Source organism: Mus caroli, unplaced genomic scaffold (genome assembly GCF_978045245.1).
Source record: "Mus caroli unplaced genomic scaffold, Mus_caroli_1 scaffold_19, whole genome shotgun sequence".
Taxonomy (NCBI): domain Eukaryota; kingdom Metazoa; phylum Chordata; class Mammalia; order Rodentia; family Muridae; genus Mus; species Mus caroli.
This window is the reverse complement of record NW_028227274.1, coordinates 33,722,282-33,740,744: the sequence shown is the minus strand read 5'-3', so window position 1 is coordinate 33,740,744 and position 18,463 is coordinate 33,722,282. Positions and strand designations below refer to the sequence as shown.

At 39.7% G+C, this 18,463-nt stretch overlaps 1 protein-coding gene across 1 annotated transcript; it reads right to left on the bottom strand.

Annotated features, from left to right (window-relative positions):
• Window positions 1-8,800: 8,800 nt before the first annotated feature.
• Igip (IgA inducing protein) lies at window positions 8,801-17,666 on the bottom strand. The gene has a single exon (XM_021150821.3). The coding sequence runs from the start codon at window positions 9,124-9,126 to the stop codon at window positions 8,965-8,967; it is 162 nt and encodes a 53-aa protein (XP_021006480.1). The 5' UTR covers window positions 9,127-17,666; the 3' UTR covers window positions 8,801-8,964.
• Window positions 17,667-18,463: the final 797 nt, after the last annotated feature.

The window sequence follows — 18,463 nt, the reverse complement described above, 5'->3', positions numbered from 1 at the left end:
CTGTGTGAGGGTGTTGGTGAGGGTGTTGGATCCCCCTGAAACTTGAGTTACAGACAGCTGTGAGACATGTGGGTGCTGGGAATTGAACTTGGAACCTCTGGAAGAGCAGCCAGTGCTTTTAACCACTGAGCCATCTCCTGCCCCATGACTTTGCTTTTTGAGTCTAACTAAAGACCCTACATTTATTTTAAATGTAGCCGAGCCTCATTTTTGTTTGTTTGTTTGTTTGTTTGTTTGTTTTCCGAGACAGGGTTTCTCTGTATAGCCCTGGCTGTCCTGGAACTCACTCTGTAGACCAGGCTGGCCTCGGACTCAGAAATCCACCTGCTTCTGCCTCCCAAGTGCTAGGATTAAAGGCGTGCGCCACCACAGCCCAGTGTACTTCAAATATCTGATCCTCCTTCCTCTACCTAGGTGTTGGGATTGCAGGCACGTACCACACAACCTGCTAAAGGAAGAGAAGTCTTTCCTACTTTATTCCTGGACAGTTGTTGGCAGGTTGGTTGGTGTCATTTCCACTTTAAATACTCGGGAAAGGAGAGGAGCTAGCACTTGGAAATAGGGCAAACTGTACCTTCAATAGCTGATCTCTTTTCCTCTTAGCTCAGTTAGTAGATCTCATGGAAAGTGGGCACCCAACTCCCAAAGAAAAAGGCCAGGAAATATATGTGCCATGGAACTGGAGAGATGGCTCAGAGGTTAAGAGCACTGACTGCTCTTCCAGAGGTCCTGAGTTCAATTCTCAGCAACCACATGGTGGCTCACAATCATCTGTAATAGGATCTGATGCTCTCGTCTGGTGTGTCTGAAAACAACAACTATGTATTCATATATATATATATATATATATATATATATATATATATCTTTTAAAAAAAAGAAAGAAATATGTGCCAGCCATGACTGGGCACTAGATATATCACAGGAACCATACCCTCACCATTACACCATCAATATAAAGATAAAAATGTTTAAGCACGGAAATTTGAACAGTGGTAAGCACTAGGCAGCGCCTTGAGGAGAATGACAGAAATTTTTCAGTTTGGGTTGTCACAAGAGACCTCTGAGGAGCCAGCACAGGAGCTGAGGCCTGACTGTGAAAGGGGGACAATCAAGTGAGGGTGTGGGGGAGGTGCATTCCAGGAAGAGCAAAGCAAGGGCCCTGTGGTAGTTTGAATATGCTTGGCCCAGGGAGTGGCACTATTAGGAGGTGTGGCCTTATTGGGGCAAGTGTGTCACTTCGGGGGGTGGGCTTTGAGACCCTCCTACTAGCCATGTGGGAGCCAGTCTCCTCCTGTTTGACTTTGGAACAAGATAGAATTCTCAGTTCCTCCCGTATGTTGACTTCCTACATACTGTCAGGCTTCCTGCCTTGGTGATATGGTCTGAACCTCTGAACCTGTAAGCCAGTCCCAATTGGACATTGTCCTTTATAAGAGTTGCCTTGGTCATTGCGTCTCTTAACAGCAATGGAAACTCTGACAAAGACAAGCCCTTAGCTGGCCCTGGGCTCCAAGTGCTTGAGGAACTGAAGGCAACCAGTACAGCTAAAGAGAAATTAATAAGGGGCTTTAAAAGGAAAGAGAAAAAGCCAGAGTTAGCTAGAGCCAGGTCATAGTGGCCATGTAACTACAGTAGAATTAGACTTTATCCCAAGTGGATGGGAAGCAGAGATGGAGGTGAGGAGACTTACCTACACACTGAGTTCCAGGACAGCCAAGGCTACATAGTGAGACTGTCTCAAAAACCAAACAGCCTCCTTAGACTGTAATGCCTGAGAATGGACTTCAGGAGGCAAGAATAGCCCCGGGAGCCCAACAGGGATGATATGGGGGCAGCAGGAGCCCAGTAGAGATAACTAAGTTAGGAAAACAGATAAACAGTTTGTCACCCAAACTAGGTACATGTCCATGTGAACAGGAGTGCTACAAATAGTGAAGTGTGAATGACAGGCATACCAGACAGTCTCAGGCCAAATAGGACGCAGTTAGTAACAGGCCAGAGCAGAGTTTCTTAACAAGTTTTCCTAGACCATTAGCAGGAGAATTACCTGAGAACTTGCTAGAAATGAAAATTCTCAGGGTCCACCTCAGACTTGCTGAATTAGAAACCCAGGATAGGCCCAGCAGAACCTGTGTGCTTGTGTGTGTGTGTCTGTGATATACAGGTGTGGCATGTGTACATAGGGATATGTCTGTGGTGCTAGGGATCAAAGCCCAGACCTCATGTGTGATAAGCAAGCACTTTCCTTCTGAGCTACAGTCATTATAGCACGTGCTTTAACAAGTCCTTCAGGAGACTGAGACAGTGTGGAGCTTGAGGGTCACTGGGCTATAGTGACAGTGGCATGGTTCAGCAGATGTGGCCAGTGGAGAGGGAGAGTAGAGTCTAGAACAAGTTTTGGTTTTGATTTTTAAAATGTGTATATAGTAAAGCTATTTATTCCAACAGAGAGAACTAAGATGGGAAAAGATATAGGCTTGTGGGGGAATTGAAGCTTCTACTTCAGATATGTGAAGTCGGCAAGTTCAAAAATAAGCCTTTCTGTTGGGCCTGATGGTACATACTTTAGTCCTAGCACTTGGGAGGCAGAGGCAGGTAGATCTCTGAGTTTCAGGCCAGCTGGGTCTACACTTTGAGTTCTAGGGCAGCCAAGGCTACATAGTGATACCCTGTTTAGTGACTGATATTGATGTGGTGGTGGTGGTGGTGGTGACGATAAATACATATAAAGCCTGGGTCATGTCTTAGCACCAGCCACAGGGAGAGACTTATAGGATAACTAACCTGAAAGCGGTACATCCACCCCTTTCAATCAGCCTCCTTAGGAGGCCCCAGTTATAAAGTTAAGAACTTCCCCCAGTGAGGCTGCTCTGAGTACCAGCATGAGTCAGGGCCCGAGGACTTTACAGAAACAGGGGCTGGATTAAGAGTGCTTACTTACTGTTCTTCCAAAGGACCCAGGTTTGAATCCCAGCACCTATATAGTGGTTCACAACCAGATGTAAATCCGGTTCTAGGGGATCTCATGTCCACATCAGGCACACATGTGATACACAGACATACATGCAGGCAAAACATTCATATACATAAAACAAAAATAGGGAAGAAAGCAAAGGAAAGAAGGAAGGAAGGAAGGAAGCAGAGTGTGCCTGCCAGTTAGGTCACTGAGCACTTGGGGAAAAGCAGCGTGGAGGAATCAAACCAGGGACCCTTGTCTTGGGAGCGCTAGTTCCAAACCTTGCCCCTTGCCCCAGCCAGCCTGCTGCAGTGAGTTACGCAGATCTACTCCAGCACTGAGTTCCCAGCTCCAGAAGTAATTAGTCACTTTATCTGGTCCCAGACGCCTGGACTGTTGGTCCATTTTTGTTTTGTTTTCGTCTTTGTTTCTTCCTTTTCTTTCATTTTTTTTTTTTAAAGACAGCACCTACATAGCTCTCTGTGTAGCACAGGTTGCCCCAAAGTTATGAGGAGTCCTGCCTCACTCAGCTAGCTCCCATGCTAGGATTATAGGAACGTGCCACTATACCCAACTTTTCTGTGTAAGGATGCCTCTGTGCGTGTCTGTACATCATGAATGTGCCTGGTCTCCATGGAGGTAAATGAAGCGTGTTGTATCCCTTGGAAGCTCAGTGAACCACCATGTAGATAAAGGAATCAAACCTGGGGCCTCTGGAAGAGCAGTCAGTGCTCTTAACTGCTGAGCAATCTCTTCAGCCTCATTTTTTGGTTGTTGTAGTTTACTATCAATGGATTATAATTATTGCACATAGACAGATCAGCAAGCCTGACCCCCTGTGCTGTCTGGGGGGGGGGGTGAGATACCCTTGGTGATACCTGACTGGATGAGCAAACAAGGAGTGTGTGGTCACCCCATTTCATGGTGGTACTGACAGCAGAGGTGGGGTGGGTAAGCTCAAAGTCACAGAGCAGGATGGAGATATATTTATCATTTCATGTGCATTGGTGTTTTGCCTGCACGTATGTCTGTGTGAGGGTGTTAGAGCCCCTGAAGTTGGAGTTACAGAGAGTTGTGAGCAGCCATGTGGGTACTGGGAAATTGAACCTGGGTCTTCTGCAAGAGCTGCAAGCATTCTTTTTTTTTTTTTGGTTTTTCGAGACAGGGTTTCTCTGTGTAGCCCTGGCTGTCCTGGCACTCACTTTGTAGACCAGGCTGGCCTCGAACTCAGAAATCCGCCTGCCTCTGCCTCCCGAGTGCTGGGATTAAAGGCGTGCGCCACCACACCCGGCCCAGCTGCAAGCATTCTTAACTACTGAGCCATCTCTCCAGACCTGAGTAGGGTTTCTTAACTTGGATCTGGGAGTAGGTTCTATGAAGCAGCTGAGAAAGCCTCCTTTTTCATTGGATTCTATCTCTCTTTTTTTTTTTTTTTCGAGACAGGGTTTCTCTGTATATCCCTGGCTGTCCTGGAACTCACTTTGTAGACCAGGCTGGCCTCAAACTCAGAAATCTGCCTGCCTCTGCCTCCCAAGTGCTGGGATGAAAGGTGTGCGCCACCATGCCCAGCTTCATCAGATTCTTAAACTTAAGGCTTCAAAACAAAACTCACACCTACACGTCTTAGTGTGCTTCACATCACCTGAAGGATTCTGGTGCCAGAGACTCTCATTTGGTAGGTTTCAGGTGGGGCTCAAGAATTTGTATTGCCAACAGCTTCTGAGGGGACACTAATGCTCTTGATTTAGGTTCACAATTTAAGAATCACTTGTTCACATGATACAAAACCCATATCTGTCTTGTTTAAATTATGATCTTCCTTCTTAGACAAGATTCTAACAGACACCACAGCCCTCTGAACTACCCCTAAGTCCCAAAGTAACTTGAGATTTTATTTTTGGAAGAAGCCCCTGGAGACAGACAGACAGACAGACAGACAGACACACCACTGGACCTTCTCTTGGAGGTCAGGAAACATCTAGGAAATAGCATTTTAGAGGGTATAGGAAAATGTCTTCTGGAATTTAAAAACTCAAGCAAAACTCTTGAGTGGGAGATGATGGGGCTGAGTGGCTGATCCAATTACTGGACCAACTGCTGGTGAACAAGGGGTTCTGGGGCTCTGGGCAGACCAGAGCCTCTTTGGAGACTTACTGATACTATTGTTGGGTTTCTATATGAATCCACATGGGCCCAGACAGGAGGTTTGCTCTACAGAAAAATGGGTGCTTGCTGGGGGCTGAGGGTGGTTAGAATCTGGGGAAATGGAGAGCGAACACATTCAACATGACAGAGTTCAAGAGCTTAATTCACAGACTCTGTGGTTGAGGTCATTGTGGTGAGAGTGCTAAGTAGAGGAATAGTGCTCAGTTCAGGTTGTCCTCACTTTAAGCATTAGCAGTAGAAAGAGGCCTGGACTAGCCAGCGTGGTGGCACACGCCTTTAATCCTAGCACTCGGGAGGCAGAGGCAGGTGGATTTCTGAATTCGAGGCCAGCCTGGTCTACAGAGTGAGTTCCAGGACAGCCAGGGCTACACAGAGAAACCCTGTCTCAACACCTCCCCCCAAAAAAAAGAAAGAAAGAAAGAAAGAAAGAAAGAAAGAAAGAGAGAGAGAGAGAGAGAGAGAGAGAGAGAGAGAGAGAGAGAGAAAGAAAGAAAGAAAGGAAGGAAGGAAGGGAGAGAAAGAAAGAAAGAAAGGAAGGAAGGAAGGAAGGAAGGAAGGAAGGGAGAGAAAGAAAGAAAGAAAGAAAGAAAGAAAGAAAGAAAGAAAGAAAGAAAGAAAGAAAGAAAGAAAGAAAGAAAGAAAGAAAGGAAGGAAGGACGGATCCTGGAAAGCCCATGTGCTAGCTCCTTTTAGACCTGCTTCAAGTTAAATCTCTCCCCCAGGAAAGGGAGGGAGAAGTGAAACTGCATTCATTCATGAATTAAGCTGAGTCTAGAACAGGAAGTGTGGATCTGAAGTAGACAGAGGAAACTCTTTTGTAAGGAGCACGCTGGCTTTCCCACCTAGCTAAATAGGTGAGGTGAGGTAATGTCAAAGTCAGAGTGGTGCAGACAGAATGGCGATGGGAAGGCACTACAGTGGAGTCCTGAGACCACAGATGTTCTCTGAATTCAAACTACCTGTGCTTGGGATTCTGCCGGTGGAACCCTGGTGAGGTTAATCATCCCATGCCATAGGAAACCTCATCTGTAAATTGGAGGTAGTAAGAGAGTTTGCACCTTAACGGCACTGTAATTAGAATGAAATAAAATAACCTAGGTAAAACAGTTTAGTACCTAATTTTAAACATTCAATACTTAAAATGTAATAGGTAGTGGGTGGGACTTGGGAAAATACAGGAACGTGATTACATTCCCTATTACCAGAGACAAAAAGGACAGCTAGGTTGGTATTGCTGCCAATCTCCTGTGGAGACTGGCAGATTTGAGGTATGTGTTGAACAGGACGGAGGAGTCAGGCAGCCTAAGACAAAAGCTTTAACAGGACAACTCTGCCAGCTCTAACATGGGGATATCCTGCTTGTACACGCTGAAACATTCAGAGCCTCTTTTGTGACATTCCCACTGACAACCTAAGTACAAACAGTCTGATGTGAACACATCAAAGCAAGTAAAATCAGCATTGGTAGAAAGGCTGTAATAATGCTAGCAAAAACACTCTGGAGATTTGCAATATTAAAGTGGAATCCTATTTTCAGGGGAAATGTACAGCTCCCGAGGTTCTCAGAGTGTGGAGGAGGTCTGACACACTAGCACTGGAGGTGTGTGGACCCAGGCAGAACTGGAGTTCGTTGCTACAGGTGGATTTCCAAGTGAGCAGGACTCCTCTAAAACATAGGACGCCAGATCAGCAAGTACTGTCAGATCTCAGGTACTCAAAGATGAGTGTGGCTGTCTGTATGTTCCTCTGTGCTTGTGTATGTGTGTGTACATCATGTGTGTCTGTGTGCACATGTGCAGGTGTGTATTTGTGTGTTCTATCTGCTTAGACAGCAACTGTTACTGAAACAAAATAATTTCTAAAAACCAAACCAAAGAGACAAAGTAAGCTATATGCTGCACAGTTAAATAACAATTCACAGCCTCTGAAAGGTGGAGCATGGGAAAAGACTGTCAATTTTATTGTGTTATTCTGTATTCCTTTTTTAAGAGGTCTCCAGGCCACTCAGGCCTTGACTTGCAGTTCATACCTATCCCAAGTCTGGGAGACTAACCCTGCAGGGCCTTATTAGGTTACTGCTCTTCAAACTGATCACTGGACATATTTATCACGGTTCCATGAGAGTCTTTAGAAGATCACAGGGCAGTAAGGAAGGGGCATGACTTCTGGTTTTCGCTCCCTGCGCTTACAGGGTGCAGGTTCTGCCTACAGTCTTCACTAGAACTTTCTGATCCAGGGATTTTTACCTGATCCATGCTTATTGAGGAGGGAGGAACACCTATTCTTCAAAAAATACCCACCTGTTTTCCTTGTGTCTCCTAAAACCATTGCCAACTACAGAAACTAGGTTTTTAGCCAGGTCCGGTGACTCAGAACTAGACTAAGTACTCCACACTGAAGGTCTATCTGGGCTACAGTGTGAGCGCAAGATTAGTCTGGATAATTTAGTGGGACCTTCCTTACCTCAAAACAATTTTTTGTTTTGTTTTTAAGAGCTGGGATATAGCTTAGTGGTGGAATGTTTGCCTAGCATATGAAAGGTCTAGGTTTAGTTCCTAATACTACACACACACACACACACACACACACACACACACACACACACACAAACTTATTAGGGCCCCAACCTATCCTTCCCAAATAGTGGCACCCTCAGCTTTAGATTTTGATAAAGTTTCATTATTTTTATCAGAGTTGTGGTTGTCACTTGTGTAACTTACTCCAACTCTTATTCTCTACAAAGGAGGTGAAGTAAACAGAAAATAGCAAAATTTTTACTTTTGGGGGACTCACCCAGAACAGCATGGAGCTGTGAACTGGAACATTCTATGGTCATGCATAAGTTTTTGAGACGTGGTCCTCACTGAGAGGATCTCACCAAGGGTGGTTTCTACCTGGAACAACCTAGAGAACTGCTGTTCCAGCTCATCCTCTGATCTTGTTTGAAGGTATGTGAAAATATTAATGGTAAAAAGCAGAATGGCACAAATAAAACTTTAAATTCCACTTCCTAAAGCCAAGGAAATAAATCCGTAGGCTCCTGAGGCCTTTGTTTAATTTTACTCAGAGGTCAAATCTGAAGTGATTCTCCTGGGTTAGATTATCTAATCTAGAATATCCCAATGAAGTGCCTGAAGATTCATCCATTCCTGTACTGTGTGGGTTTTGTTTTTTCTCTCTCTTTGCCATTCTATAAACAGCAGTCTGAAAAGGCCCTTACTCCAAGGCACAACTCTTCATCTTATATCATGGACTCTGGTAACTCATCCATCACCCCAAACCAACTTCGGACGCAAGGTCTGAAATAAGAAGGGTTCCCACAGGAAACGAGCATTTCTCCCCGCTTTCCAGTGCATCAGCTTGGTTAACTATCACACCACCAGATAATTTATTCAAAGTTGACCCAAGAAGCCACAAAGGGATTTTATTCACACAAAAAATATTATAAGGAAATAAATTTGTTTTAAGATAAAATAGAAAATGGGGTTTTCCTGTAAGAACACATTTAATGCCTGCAGCCAACTGATGATGAGTAGCAGGCAAACAGTCTACCTGCTATGAGGTCCTGGAGATGTCCCCACTGACCAAAAATCAAACCAAACCAAACCAAATGGGCCAACCAGATCCCTCCCCCACAAAAACACTGAAACAAAGACTGATGATCTGTTTATGTAGTCACATGAAAAATAAACATCTTTATTTTTTGCCTACTTTATTTCATTTTTTCAAATAAAATTTAAATCTGTACAAAGTATACTGTTACAGTATATATTTTGTAAGAACCAATGCCTAAAAGAATCACAATACTTCAATAAGCAGTACAGCAGACCTCGCTAGCTTCAGCTTTGATATTGAACAAACTCAAGCCGGCTGATGCACAACACGGTTGCTTGGTTTCCACATGGTGAGTTCCCAGCACTGAGATGGGAGAACATGACAGCAAATATGGTTATATTACAGCCCAACACACTGCGCTTCTTCATATGATAATAACTGCACATATTTAACACAGAATGCTCAAATTTACTTTTTAAATTGCATTTGCTTACTTTTTAGTTGGCAAAAATTCAGCATTCTTAAATGGGGTCCCCAAACAGTGCAAATTAATGATATTCTATTGTATATTGGCACAACTCCAATAAGGATTAACTTGTAAACTCAAAGAATATCAAGAACTTAGCCCTAGACTTTAACTAATATACACCTGGTCCATTTAACCAACATCATTTGGAAAGACAATAAAGAGCAGCTCTATTTCTGAAAGGACATTGTTTTGACCATTCTTTAGAGAAGATAATTTTTAAATTGTCATTAAAATGTTTTACTATAAAAATTTTACAAACTTGATTAGAAATTTCAAGGTGATTCACAGCAGACAAATACAAACTGTTTATATTCCAACAATACCAAGGCTTAGACTTTCAAGTGGAGCACAACCGTGTCAGCTGTGTTAACTGAAACTGGAGAGTATACTAAGTTTATAAGTGGTGCTGGGTCTAGCAAGTGTAAATACACAGTATATTTCAATAAAAAGAATTGTCTTCTTTATACTTTATTTGTTTTCCCATAAGGAAACATTAATGTTTACATTCTTTAATAAAGTTAATCTTACATCAGAATATAACTTAATACTGTCAGCAACAGGGACCACACACAGTAAATAAGAAGCACATTTAAAATAAGTCTGATTTCACATAGATTAACATTTGTTGGTTAATAAAATATTGACAGTATTACAATCTTACAATATTTACAGTAAGAAAAATCTAGAGTAATATATACCTTTCACAGCAGGATTCCTTTTTAAGTTTTCCAGTTTGGGATTGTGTGTACACAAAAAGCTCAAAATAAAGCAACTCTGCATGTAATCTTACAGTAATGGCTACAGGGGACTCCATCACGGCCACTAAAAATAATGCTGACTTCTCACGGAGTCTGTGGCATCTGAGAACCCAGTTAATTTACCAAAGTCTTGCTCAAACCAGCCTTAGTTACCCAGATTAAACCAGCCTTAGTTACCCAGATTAAAGCTGCAGAACTCCGGCCTTCCCCAACTGCCGAAAACCCAAAAGACTTTCTCATCATGCTATAAGAAAAGAGGGGAAATTGGTTTCATCTCACACCTTATGGTTGGAAGCTCCCAACCAGTGCACGCTCCCTAACATATGTGGAAAGAGGGCAAGTTCCATCCCCAAGCCTCACAAGAGTCTACCCTCCGAGTATAAGGCATCCTGATGCCAAGCTCCCATTCTCCAACTCTTGTGTATCAAGATAAGGCATGAACCTGGCCCGTGTGATACCAGTATCTTGGAGACTTGGGATTGGGGCAAAGGAACAGACTTGGTGTAGTTTGCACTGAGAGCAACAGGAAAAATGGAAAGTGATGCACATTTCCAACTAGAATGACAAGAAGACCCACATCCCTAAACTGGAATTTGGCCAGGGCATCAGAGTTAGCACCCCCTCTCTGAGTACCACAAGCAATTCGGATGTGTGCTCTGGGCCTCCTCTTGGAGAGCATCTACAGTAAGTAACGCAGTGTGGGACATTAGTTCAGTGACTCCCAAGAAAGCAGATACAAATCTTGAATCTGGGGCTCTGCTCTGAGGTCAATACTCAAAGCGGTGGCCTGTCCCAACTCTGCTTACTTCATGTTATCTGATGGGCACAGAGCACTCAGGGATACGGCTGCTGGCTACTTTGAACTCTAGATCTTACAGGTAATCAACAGGTATCTGGGATTGAATTAGCAAACTGTACCATGGCTCCTTAAACAGACACTGTCAGGTTTGAAATCATGTCAAACATGAATCTTCGCTGTCAGGTCAGAAATCAAAGTGGGAATGTTCCCACATCAGCCAAGGTTATTTTGTCAAAACCTTAGAGGAGTTGGACAGTTTTTCAGTTTGCAAGTGATTGGTTACTTATTTCAATCAGGCTGGATTGGCAAACCAGACTGAGTTTTGTGTTTTGATTCTTACATTGTGCTAGCCCAAAGCTGTTGCATTTGGGCTAAATACACTGACAGAGAAAATTCAAACAAAAGTTTCAGCAAACTTCTGTGGCATTTTCATTTTGGAAGTCAATGCAAGATCGAAAGGTATTTCTACCCAACATAGTCTGTTTAAGTGTTTTATGTTACTTCCTTTTGGTCCTATACAGAATTTTTATGACTTCTATATAGGTCTGAATGCTGCCCCGTGTAGATTCCTTCTGTATATCTAAAAATATATACTTTTCAGTAGTTCAATACATGGTTAATCTTCCCACAGAGGAAGATTTTTGTAATCACATGTTGCAAAGTAGAAAAACATCTCCTTTCTATGAAAGGAAATACACTTTTCTATTGTACACTTTTGAATAAGCCCAAAGGCATGCACCAAAAATCATTATTAAACTAAAACATGCACTAAAATGGCGTGGAATTAGACTTAAAGTGCTGCTTCTTGATTTTTAAATTTGAAGACATTTGTCAGTTGTTGAGTCAAAGTCCTCCCCACCCCCACCCCATGGTATCAAGAGAGAAAAGTAAAAAGTATGCATAAATCTTTTAGACAATTCTTTACATGGGGAAAAGATGGATATATCAACTATCCTATATGTAAACTGGACTCCCAGTTTTAAATAAAATCAGTATTTACTGGTAAAAATCGTCAAAGCTAACACACCCAAACAAATGTTACTTGTAAATAATGTTCTACATAGAGAATAATTTACTTTGGTTTTATGCACCTTCTCAAAAATAATACTAGTGTCCCACACTTCACCAAACTGATGTGTTCCAGCAAAGTTGTAAGGCAACTTATTTTTCCCTAGTGCCATCTTTTTTTCCCAACAGACAAAACTAAAATCTTTTGGTGAGGAAGGGGTTAAGATAATGGCTAACCCCTTGGCATCCTGAGCATGGTTTATCAAACTTTACCCTGCTAAACTTGTCAGGCACCTTGACCCCTATCTTGAACCAGGACTGGCTCCCACACCTGGAGATGACCTGACTCCCTATAAACAGCTCTCAGAACTTTACTTCTCTTTCCCTTCTATCTGGATGTTATAGAGTCTAACAAAGCTAGCTGCAATGTCACATTTCACTAGTAGGGGCCACCATGTGATAATAATCCCAATCTGAAATGTTTTAAGCCAATAGCTCTTAATTTTATCAATTATTTGTACTACAGGTTTCTATAGTTTGCTCAGAGCAAAAATGTTTCTAACTTGGGTTTCAGAAGGTAAGTGATGACCCTGAGGTTGTAGCAAAATTATCTGTATTATGTGCATTTTTCCCCTGGGGAGAGGGTCCATCACTTTCATCAGATTTTTCAAAGGTATTTGTGAGCTTCCCCCTCCCCCCAAAGCGCTACAGGGACTTAAGAGGGATACCCGTAATTCATTGTATAATAGGATTGGGAAATGGAGGCAGACAACAAAAATCGCCTGGGGGTAGGGGGTGCTGATCTTTCCCTTTATTTATACATGGGAAATAAGTGATTCAAAGTAGGAAAAGGAATTAATTAAGCTGGTTAAACTCCATTAAAAAAATAAAGCCACTTGCTACAATTTTCTTACTTCCATATGTGGTAAATTTAGCCTCCAAGAAAAGGTATAAAGGCTGAACCTTTCTTTTCCTAAGGAAATTCACAGATATAATGCTGAATGCCATCCACATTTAAAGAGCTAAGGCCATCAAATGTAGGTAACTCTAATGATGTGAGCCTTTAACTTGTAGTTTTGAGTATAGAATTATCTAGAGTCAAATCCACATTCATTAACTTTCATTTCCAAAAATGGTCCACATTTAGACAAGTACCTGGCACAATTCCTGTACATAAACCTAAAATCTGGACTATGGTTAAACTTTCTATTTAAATTAAATCAAAGCTATGGCTCCACAACTATGTCACATCATGGAATCTAGCCACACACATCCATACCATGTTGTAAAAGATATTCTCATTTCAAATACACCACTGAATTTTCAACAGAATTTGTAAATTCTATGAGCCATAGTGACCAGCAGAACACGATGGGAAGAACACGTCACGATCAACAACACCCCATCCAGAACACATTCAGACCTTCCAAAATAATCTGGAAAAAGACCTCTTGCTGGTTTTAAGTATGAAGTGTGTAAAAAAAAAAAAAACTACAAGAAAAGAATAGAGAATAAGATCATTAACTTATAAAAAACAATTCTAGCCAAAAATACATCTCTCTGTTCCATTGAGAAAACTCAGTTTGTTTCCTTTCCTTTTTTTTTTTTTTTTTTCCTTTTTGCAATTCTGAGTACAGCATCACACATTCACAAGAATACTCTCTGTTCTCTGAGTAGAGTGTATCAAGGAAGCTATAACACTGCCAATGGTTAAGTCACAGTCCTGGATCCTTAGCTATAACCATCCCTCAGAAAGCATCCATCTTAAATTTTCAAAAAGAACACTCACTTCACAAAACACCAATATGTGACATAAACCAAGGAGAAGTGATATGACCCTTATAGAAAGCTACACAGAAGAGGGAACTGCCACCTACTTACTTCCAGTTTCTTAAGCACTTGCCCAGTAAGACTCAGATATCATTGCTAAATGGAAACTTACTAACCCCCAAAGCCAGGCCATAGTAGGCTGGAAGTTGGATCTCAAAGACATAATTTTATACACACAAGACATATTTCCTATCCTAAGCTTTTACTTTACTTAAACAGTTTAATAAAGCTCATATTTATAAAGAATTTTATGGGCAAATAAAGATCTATATTAAAAATTTATCAAAACAAAATTTATTGTTATATAGATAACAATAAATATTTTCTTGGCCTTATAAAGCACATGTAGTTGCATATGAGTTTAACTTTGGGTGGGATATTGAAAACAATTTTGCAAGAAATTAGAAAAGACTAGAAACAAAAGTGAAAGTGACTAGTCTTTAATTTCCAAAAACCCAAGTGCAAAGATAAATAGTGCAATAATGAAAACTATAAATTTATAGGCCACTTACACAGTCTTTTCTGCTTTTGCACTTTCCTACATTATTATTAAACCCTAACAACTGTATGCAGCATAAAAATGGGCTATCATTTATCTCCATTGCCTAGACTCAAGGAAACTGTTCAGACTCATCTCAGTCATTTAAAGCACTGTTCTTCATTTCTTTTAAATAATTTCTAAGGGAAGAGCTCTTTAAGAAGGCTCTGAACAGAATTAAACTATAGTATGCTAACTATAATTTAAAATCAGTCACATGATAAAATGTGAAAATTATACTAAGTGTCAACTCTGTAAAATAAGATATGTAAAAAATAACCCCACTAATGTTAATGAACTTGGCACATGACAAAAGAAAAAAACACCTCCCAAGTACAGGCCAAGAATTCCTTTTGGCTATTTTAAAACAACAGGAATATGTAAGTATCTGATTAAAATGAAACTTGAAAGCAATATGTCAAAATTATTGGAAATAAACCTGTTGTTGTAAATTTAAAGTCAATGTGATTTTGAGTTATGTAACTTTGAAAACAAAGATTTACCTTAAATAATTTAAAACACCCTTGGGATTCTAGAACAGATTACTAATAAACTCATCTTGCAAACAACACACGAACCCGGGAGATGCATTAAATCATAATCCACTTCTGTCTACACTCACTACAGGGAAGTCTACAATTTTGCAGTAGGAAAACAAACAAAAACATGAGTTCAGGGGATATGTTGTCTAATTCTGGAAATATATTATCTTAAGATCTACAATGTTAGATGGCTACAAATGTAAAGGAAATAGAAAAGATACTTCAAACAGCAAGTCAGTGATTATATCTGGTTTACTGTCTTCTAAAAAAACTCATGTCGACCAAAGGTATCTATAAAGGAAGGATCTTTGGGTGTAGATCTTTGTGGATTATATAGATAATTTTGAAATGCAAACATAACCTACACTGTGACAAGAGCCCAAGAAAACTATATGATAAATGTCACTAACAGTTTTAAAAGGGTAAATAAAAAGGGTAAACTGTTATCTTTTTTCCCCCAAAATAGTAAGTTCCCAACACCAATGTGCCTTGACCAGAAAAGCTGCCATTTCACAACTGTGCTACTTAAATTTGTTCAGAGGAGCAGACACACAAACCCTCAAACCATCATATATACACATCAGAACTGATCTGTATAATCAATCCATCATCACCTTTACTAGCTACAGACCAAGTTATCTCTTAGCCAACAAGGGACCCCTTGACACTTCTTTAGTGAAGCTCAACCTCCTTGCTCTTAGTCAACACCTCTCATGCAGAGTTCATCTTAATGCTTTTTTCTACTGCCAATAAAAATTCCTACTTTACTTCCAATCATTCTCTTCTGCATCTCTCACACCCCAATTCACAAACAGCTTTATTCTTTCTGCTCTCCAATTTCCAAACCAGTAAGTCTCAGTTCTCAGTAACTTAAACACATGCTTCTTACACTCTTCATTTCCCAGATTTCCTAACAAGTACTCATTTAGATGCTCTTCAAATTGCCAAGTTAAGACTATGGGGGAAAATAGCCATAAGACTATGGGGGAAGGGAGGCCAAATTACATCGAAATACAGAAATCTTCCTGGATCATCAAAGCTATGTTCAAAGGAAAGGGTCATTATTTCACTTCTTTCTGAAGGAGGAACACTCAGATGCCATGAACAGGATCATAAAGGAGAATGAAGGAGCCAAGTTGTCAGACATACTTGCCATGGAGGTCAAGAGCTACCAACAACTAACTGCACTGCATATTGTCAGTCCATTTCAGAAGAGTTTGACTTAATGTCAACCAGTGTAAATTATTACCTGATTATTATTACTGTTTGAGCTACTCAAGTGAGTGTCACCTGTCCTGGAACTTTTAACTACCACTTAAATCCTCCTAGAAGTCTTTTGTATTAATACATCTCCGACCAAAATATATACCAGCAAGAATATTTCCACAATTCCAAAACACAAGTGTGATTTTTCACCTTATAGGCCTTCGGAATTACTAAAGTGAATCCAAAACCAAAAAAATTAAAACTCATTAGTTTAACTCCACCCCCCCATGAAATGCTAAAAAATTAATTAATATGCAAATTAATAATAAAAACAAAGTATGTACTCATGGAAGCACAAAATATGATTCCAAGAACAATAAAATATTTCTGGTCTGTAAAAAGTCGCCTTGTTTTACACAAAAGATCACTACATTTCTACATCAACAAGACAGTTTACCACAAAAGCTAGACAACAGAAGAAAGGGAAGAAAAAGGAGGAGGGGGAAGAGAGCAAATGTGATAGATGGAAGGAAGGAGACATGACATGAAGGCAAAATGGAAGAATATAAATTCCTTACAAGAAAAACATCAATAAGAGGCTATTTTTCATATCCAACTTTTCTGAAGACACAAGTTGCCTAGACCCTTTAACATCAAAATTGGTAGTCAGTTTGTAGATGGAGGAAAACAAACTGCTTAGAACCAGCTGCATCTCATTTTTCATCTGCTTCTCTTTAATCTTGAAACTCTAATGCTAATTTAGACTATGCTAATGCTACTTTAGATCATCATTACATGGCCCATAATAATGAAATTTCTGCTCAAAAAGAGCAAGTCAAATGGCCTAGGCCTTAAATTTAGGTTTGACTTTAGAATCAAACAGCTTCATAAATCTTTAAATCAGCTTTTCTTAAAAAATGTACTGCAAACTCTGTAGAGCTATGGTAATTAACGCTGTTGGATTGTCACTTTAAGTAGTGATCACTTTAGTTTTATAGAATATGTTACTATCAATGTCCTAATTTTGGCTTACAATGAAGAAAACAATGTTTTAATATGTTTAATGTTTAAAATTTTTGATAAAGTTTAAAATAAACTTGCAAAACTGGTAAATTTGCTTAGGCAATTAGATCTCTCCCTTATTCCATTCTCATGACAAATCATGAGCTCTCTCTGAATGTTATACTCAGAGTTCTCACCCACTGTTTTGAATTTAAAGTGCTGAAGATCTCCTTGTCTTAGCTTTCTTTCACACAATAAACAAAATTTCATCCTCTTATCCAAGAAAGGACAAAAGAGGAAAAATAGACTTTCTATCTCAGTTTTTATGGACAAGAAAATATTAAAAGTACACTTACGTGTTTAAAAAAGGGTGGAGCTATGAAAGCTACCCAAGTAATTTAGGGAAGCCCCATTCTAAAATCATCTGAAAATGTGTATGGTGTATTACATTAAAAAAGAAAAAAACTAATGGAAATACTGGAAAAGAGAGGGCAAGTCATGTAAAGATAAAAATAATTCTATGCCCATGGTGTGTTCCCCATGGCTGTCAGATTAACCCAAAATGTTAACAGAGAAAACTATTGTTAGTTTTAAAAGTTTCAACATTGCCAAAACACAAAAAAGTTAAAAGTGCGAAACCAAAACTGAGACGATTTCTCCAAACATCAAGTTCCATTAAAAAAAAAAAAAAAAAAAAAAGGAATAAAAATATTGCATCTTTTCCAACACTCTAAATCTTAATCCACATAAGGATGCTTTGAAGTGCTTGGGCCACCAAACCCACCCAGATTCTTCCCTCCCTCCCACCCAAATTTAGCTCCATTTTCCTGCAGAAAAAGGTACAAATCCCTACATTGATAAGAACAAGAAATGAAAACAGTGAGTACAACTGATAGAGATCCATTGACTTTTATTACAAATGTACTTGATCACTTGGCTTCAAAAATTTTAAAATCAATATACCCTAATATCTGTATGCCAGTACAAAGCAAACTGTTTTACAAATTAAATACCTAAAAACTTGACAAAAATATTAAAATTTGATGAAAAGCAATTATAAAAATTCTTAATCTCTCTCTTCAAAAAAAGGAGGCAGTCTTCCCAGACCTATCATACAATGTTAATAGTATTCAGCATTTTAGAACAGGTAGCTAAATTATATTTTTTATGTCAGCATTAAAAAAACCTCTTAAACTAATAGATTTTATTTGTATATGCTCCAGTTAAGTTTGTGAATGCCATCTGATTGCAATATAATCAACTCTCTTTAATTCAATTCTAATTTATACCTATTTAATAATTTGCATAGCTTGAAAGGGATAAAGGTTATTCTATGACTAATTAACATAAACTATTACAGTGCTATTTCTCAAGGCAATAAGTATTTGCTCCCAAATGAAATTATCTGTCTCCTTTCAGCAGGGGTTAAAATCACTAGCAGCTTTCTCCATTACCTAAAACAAAACAAAACAAAAAACTGGAATAGTTAACCATCTCTAGATGTAAGGGTCTAAAACCAAAAATTGATAGACTTTTCATTTTGAGTCAAATTTTAACCCCTGCATGGGACT

Excerpts from the sequence above, each read along its gene's own strand:
- Igip (XM_021150821.3), bottom strand. The coding sequence starts at position 9,126 with ATGTGCAGTTATTATCATATGAAGAAGCGCAGTGTGTTGGGCTGTAAT.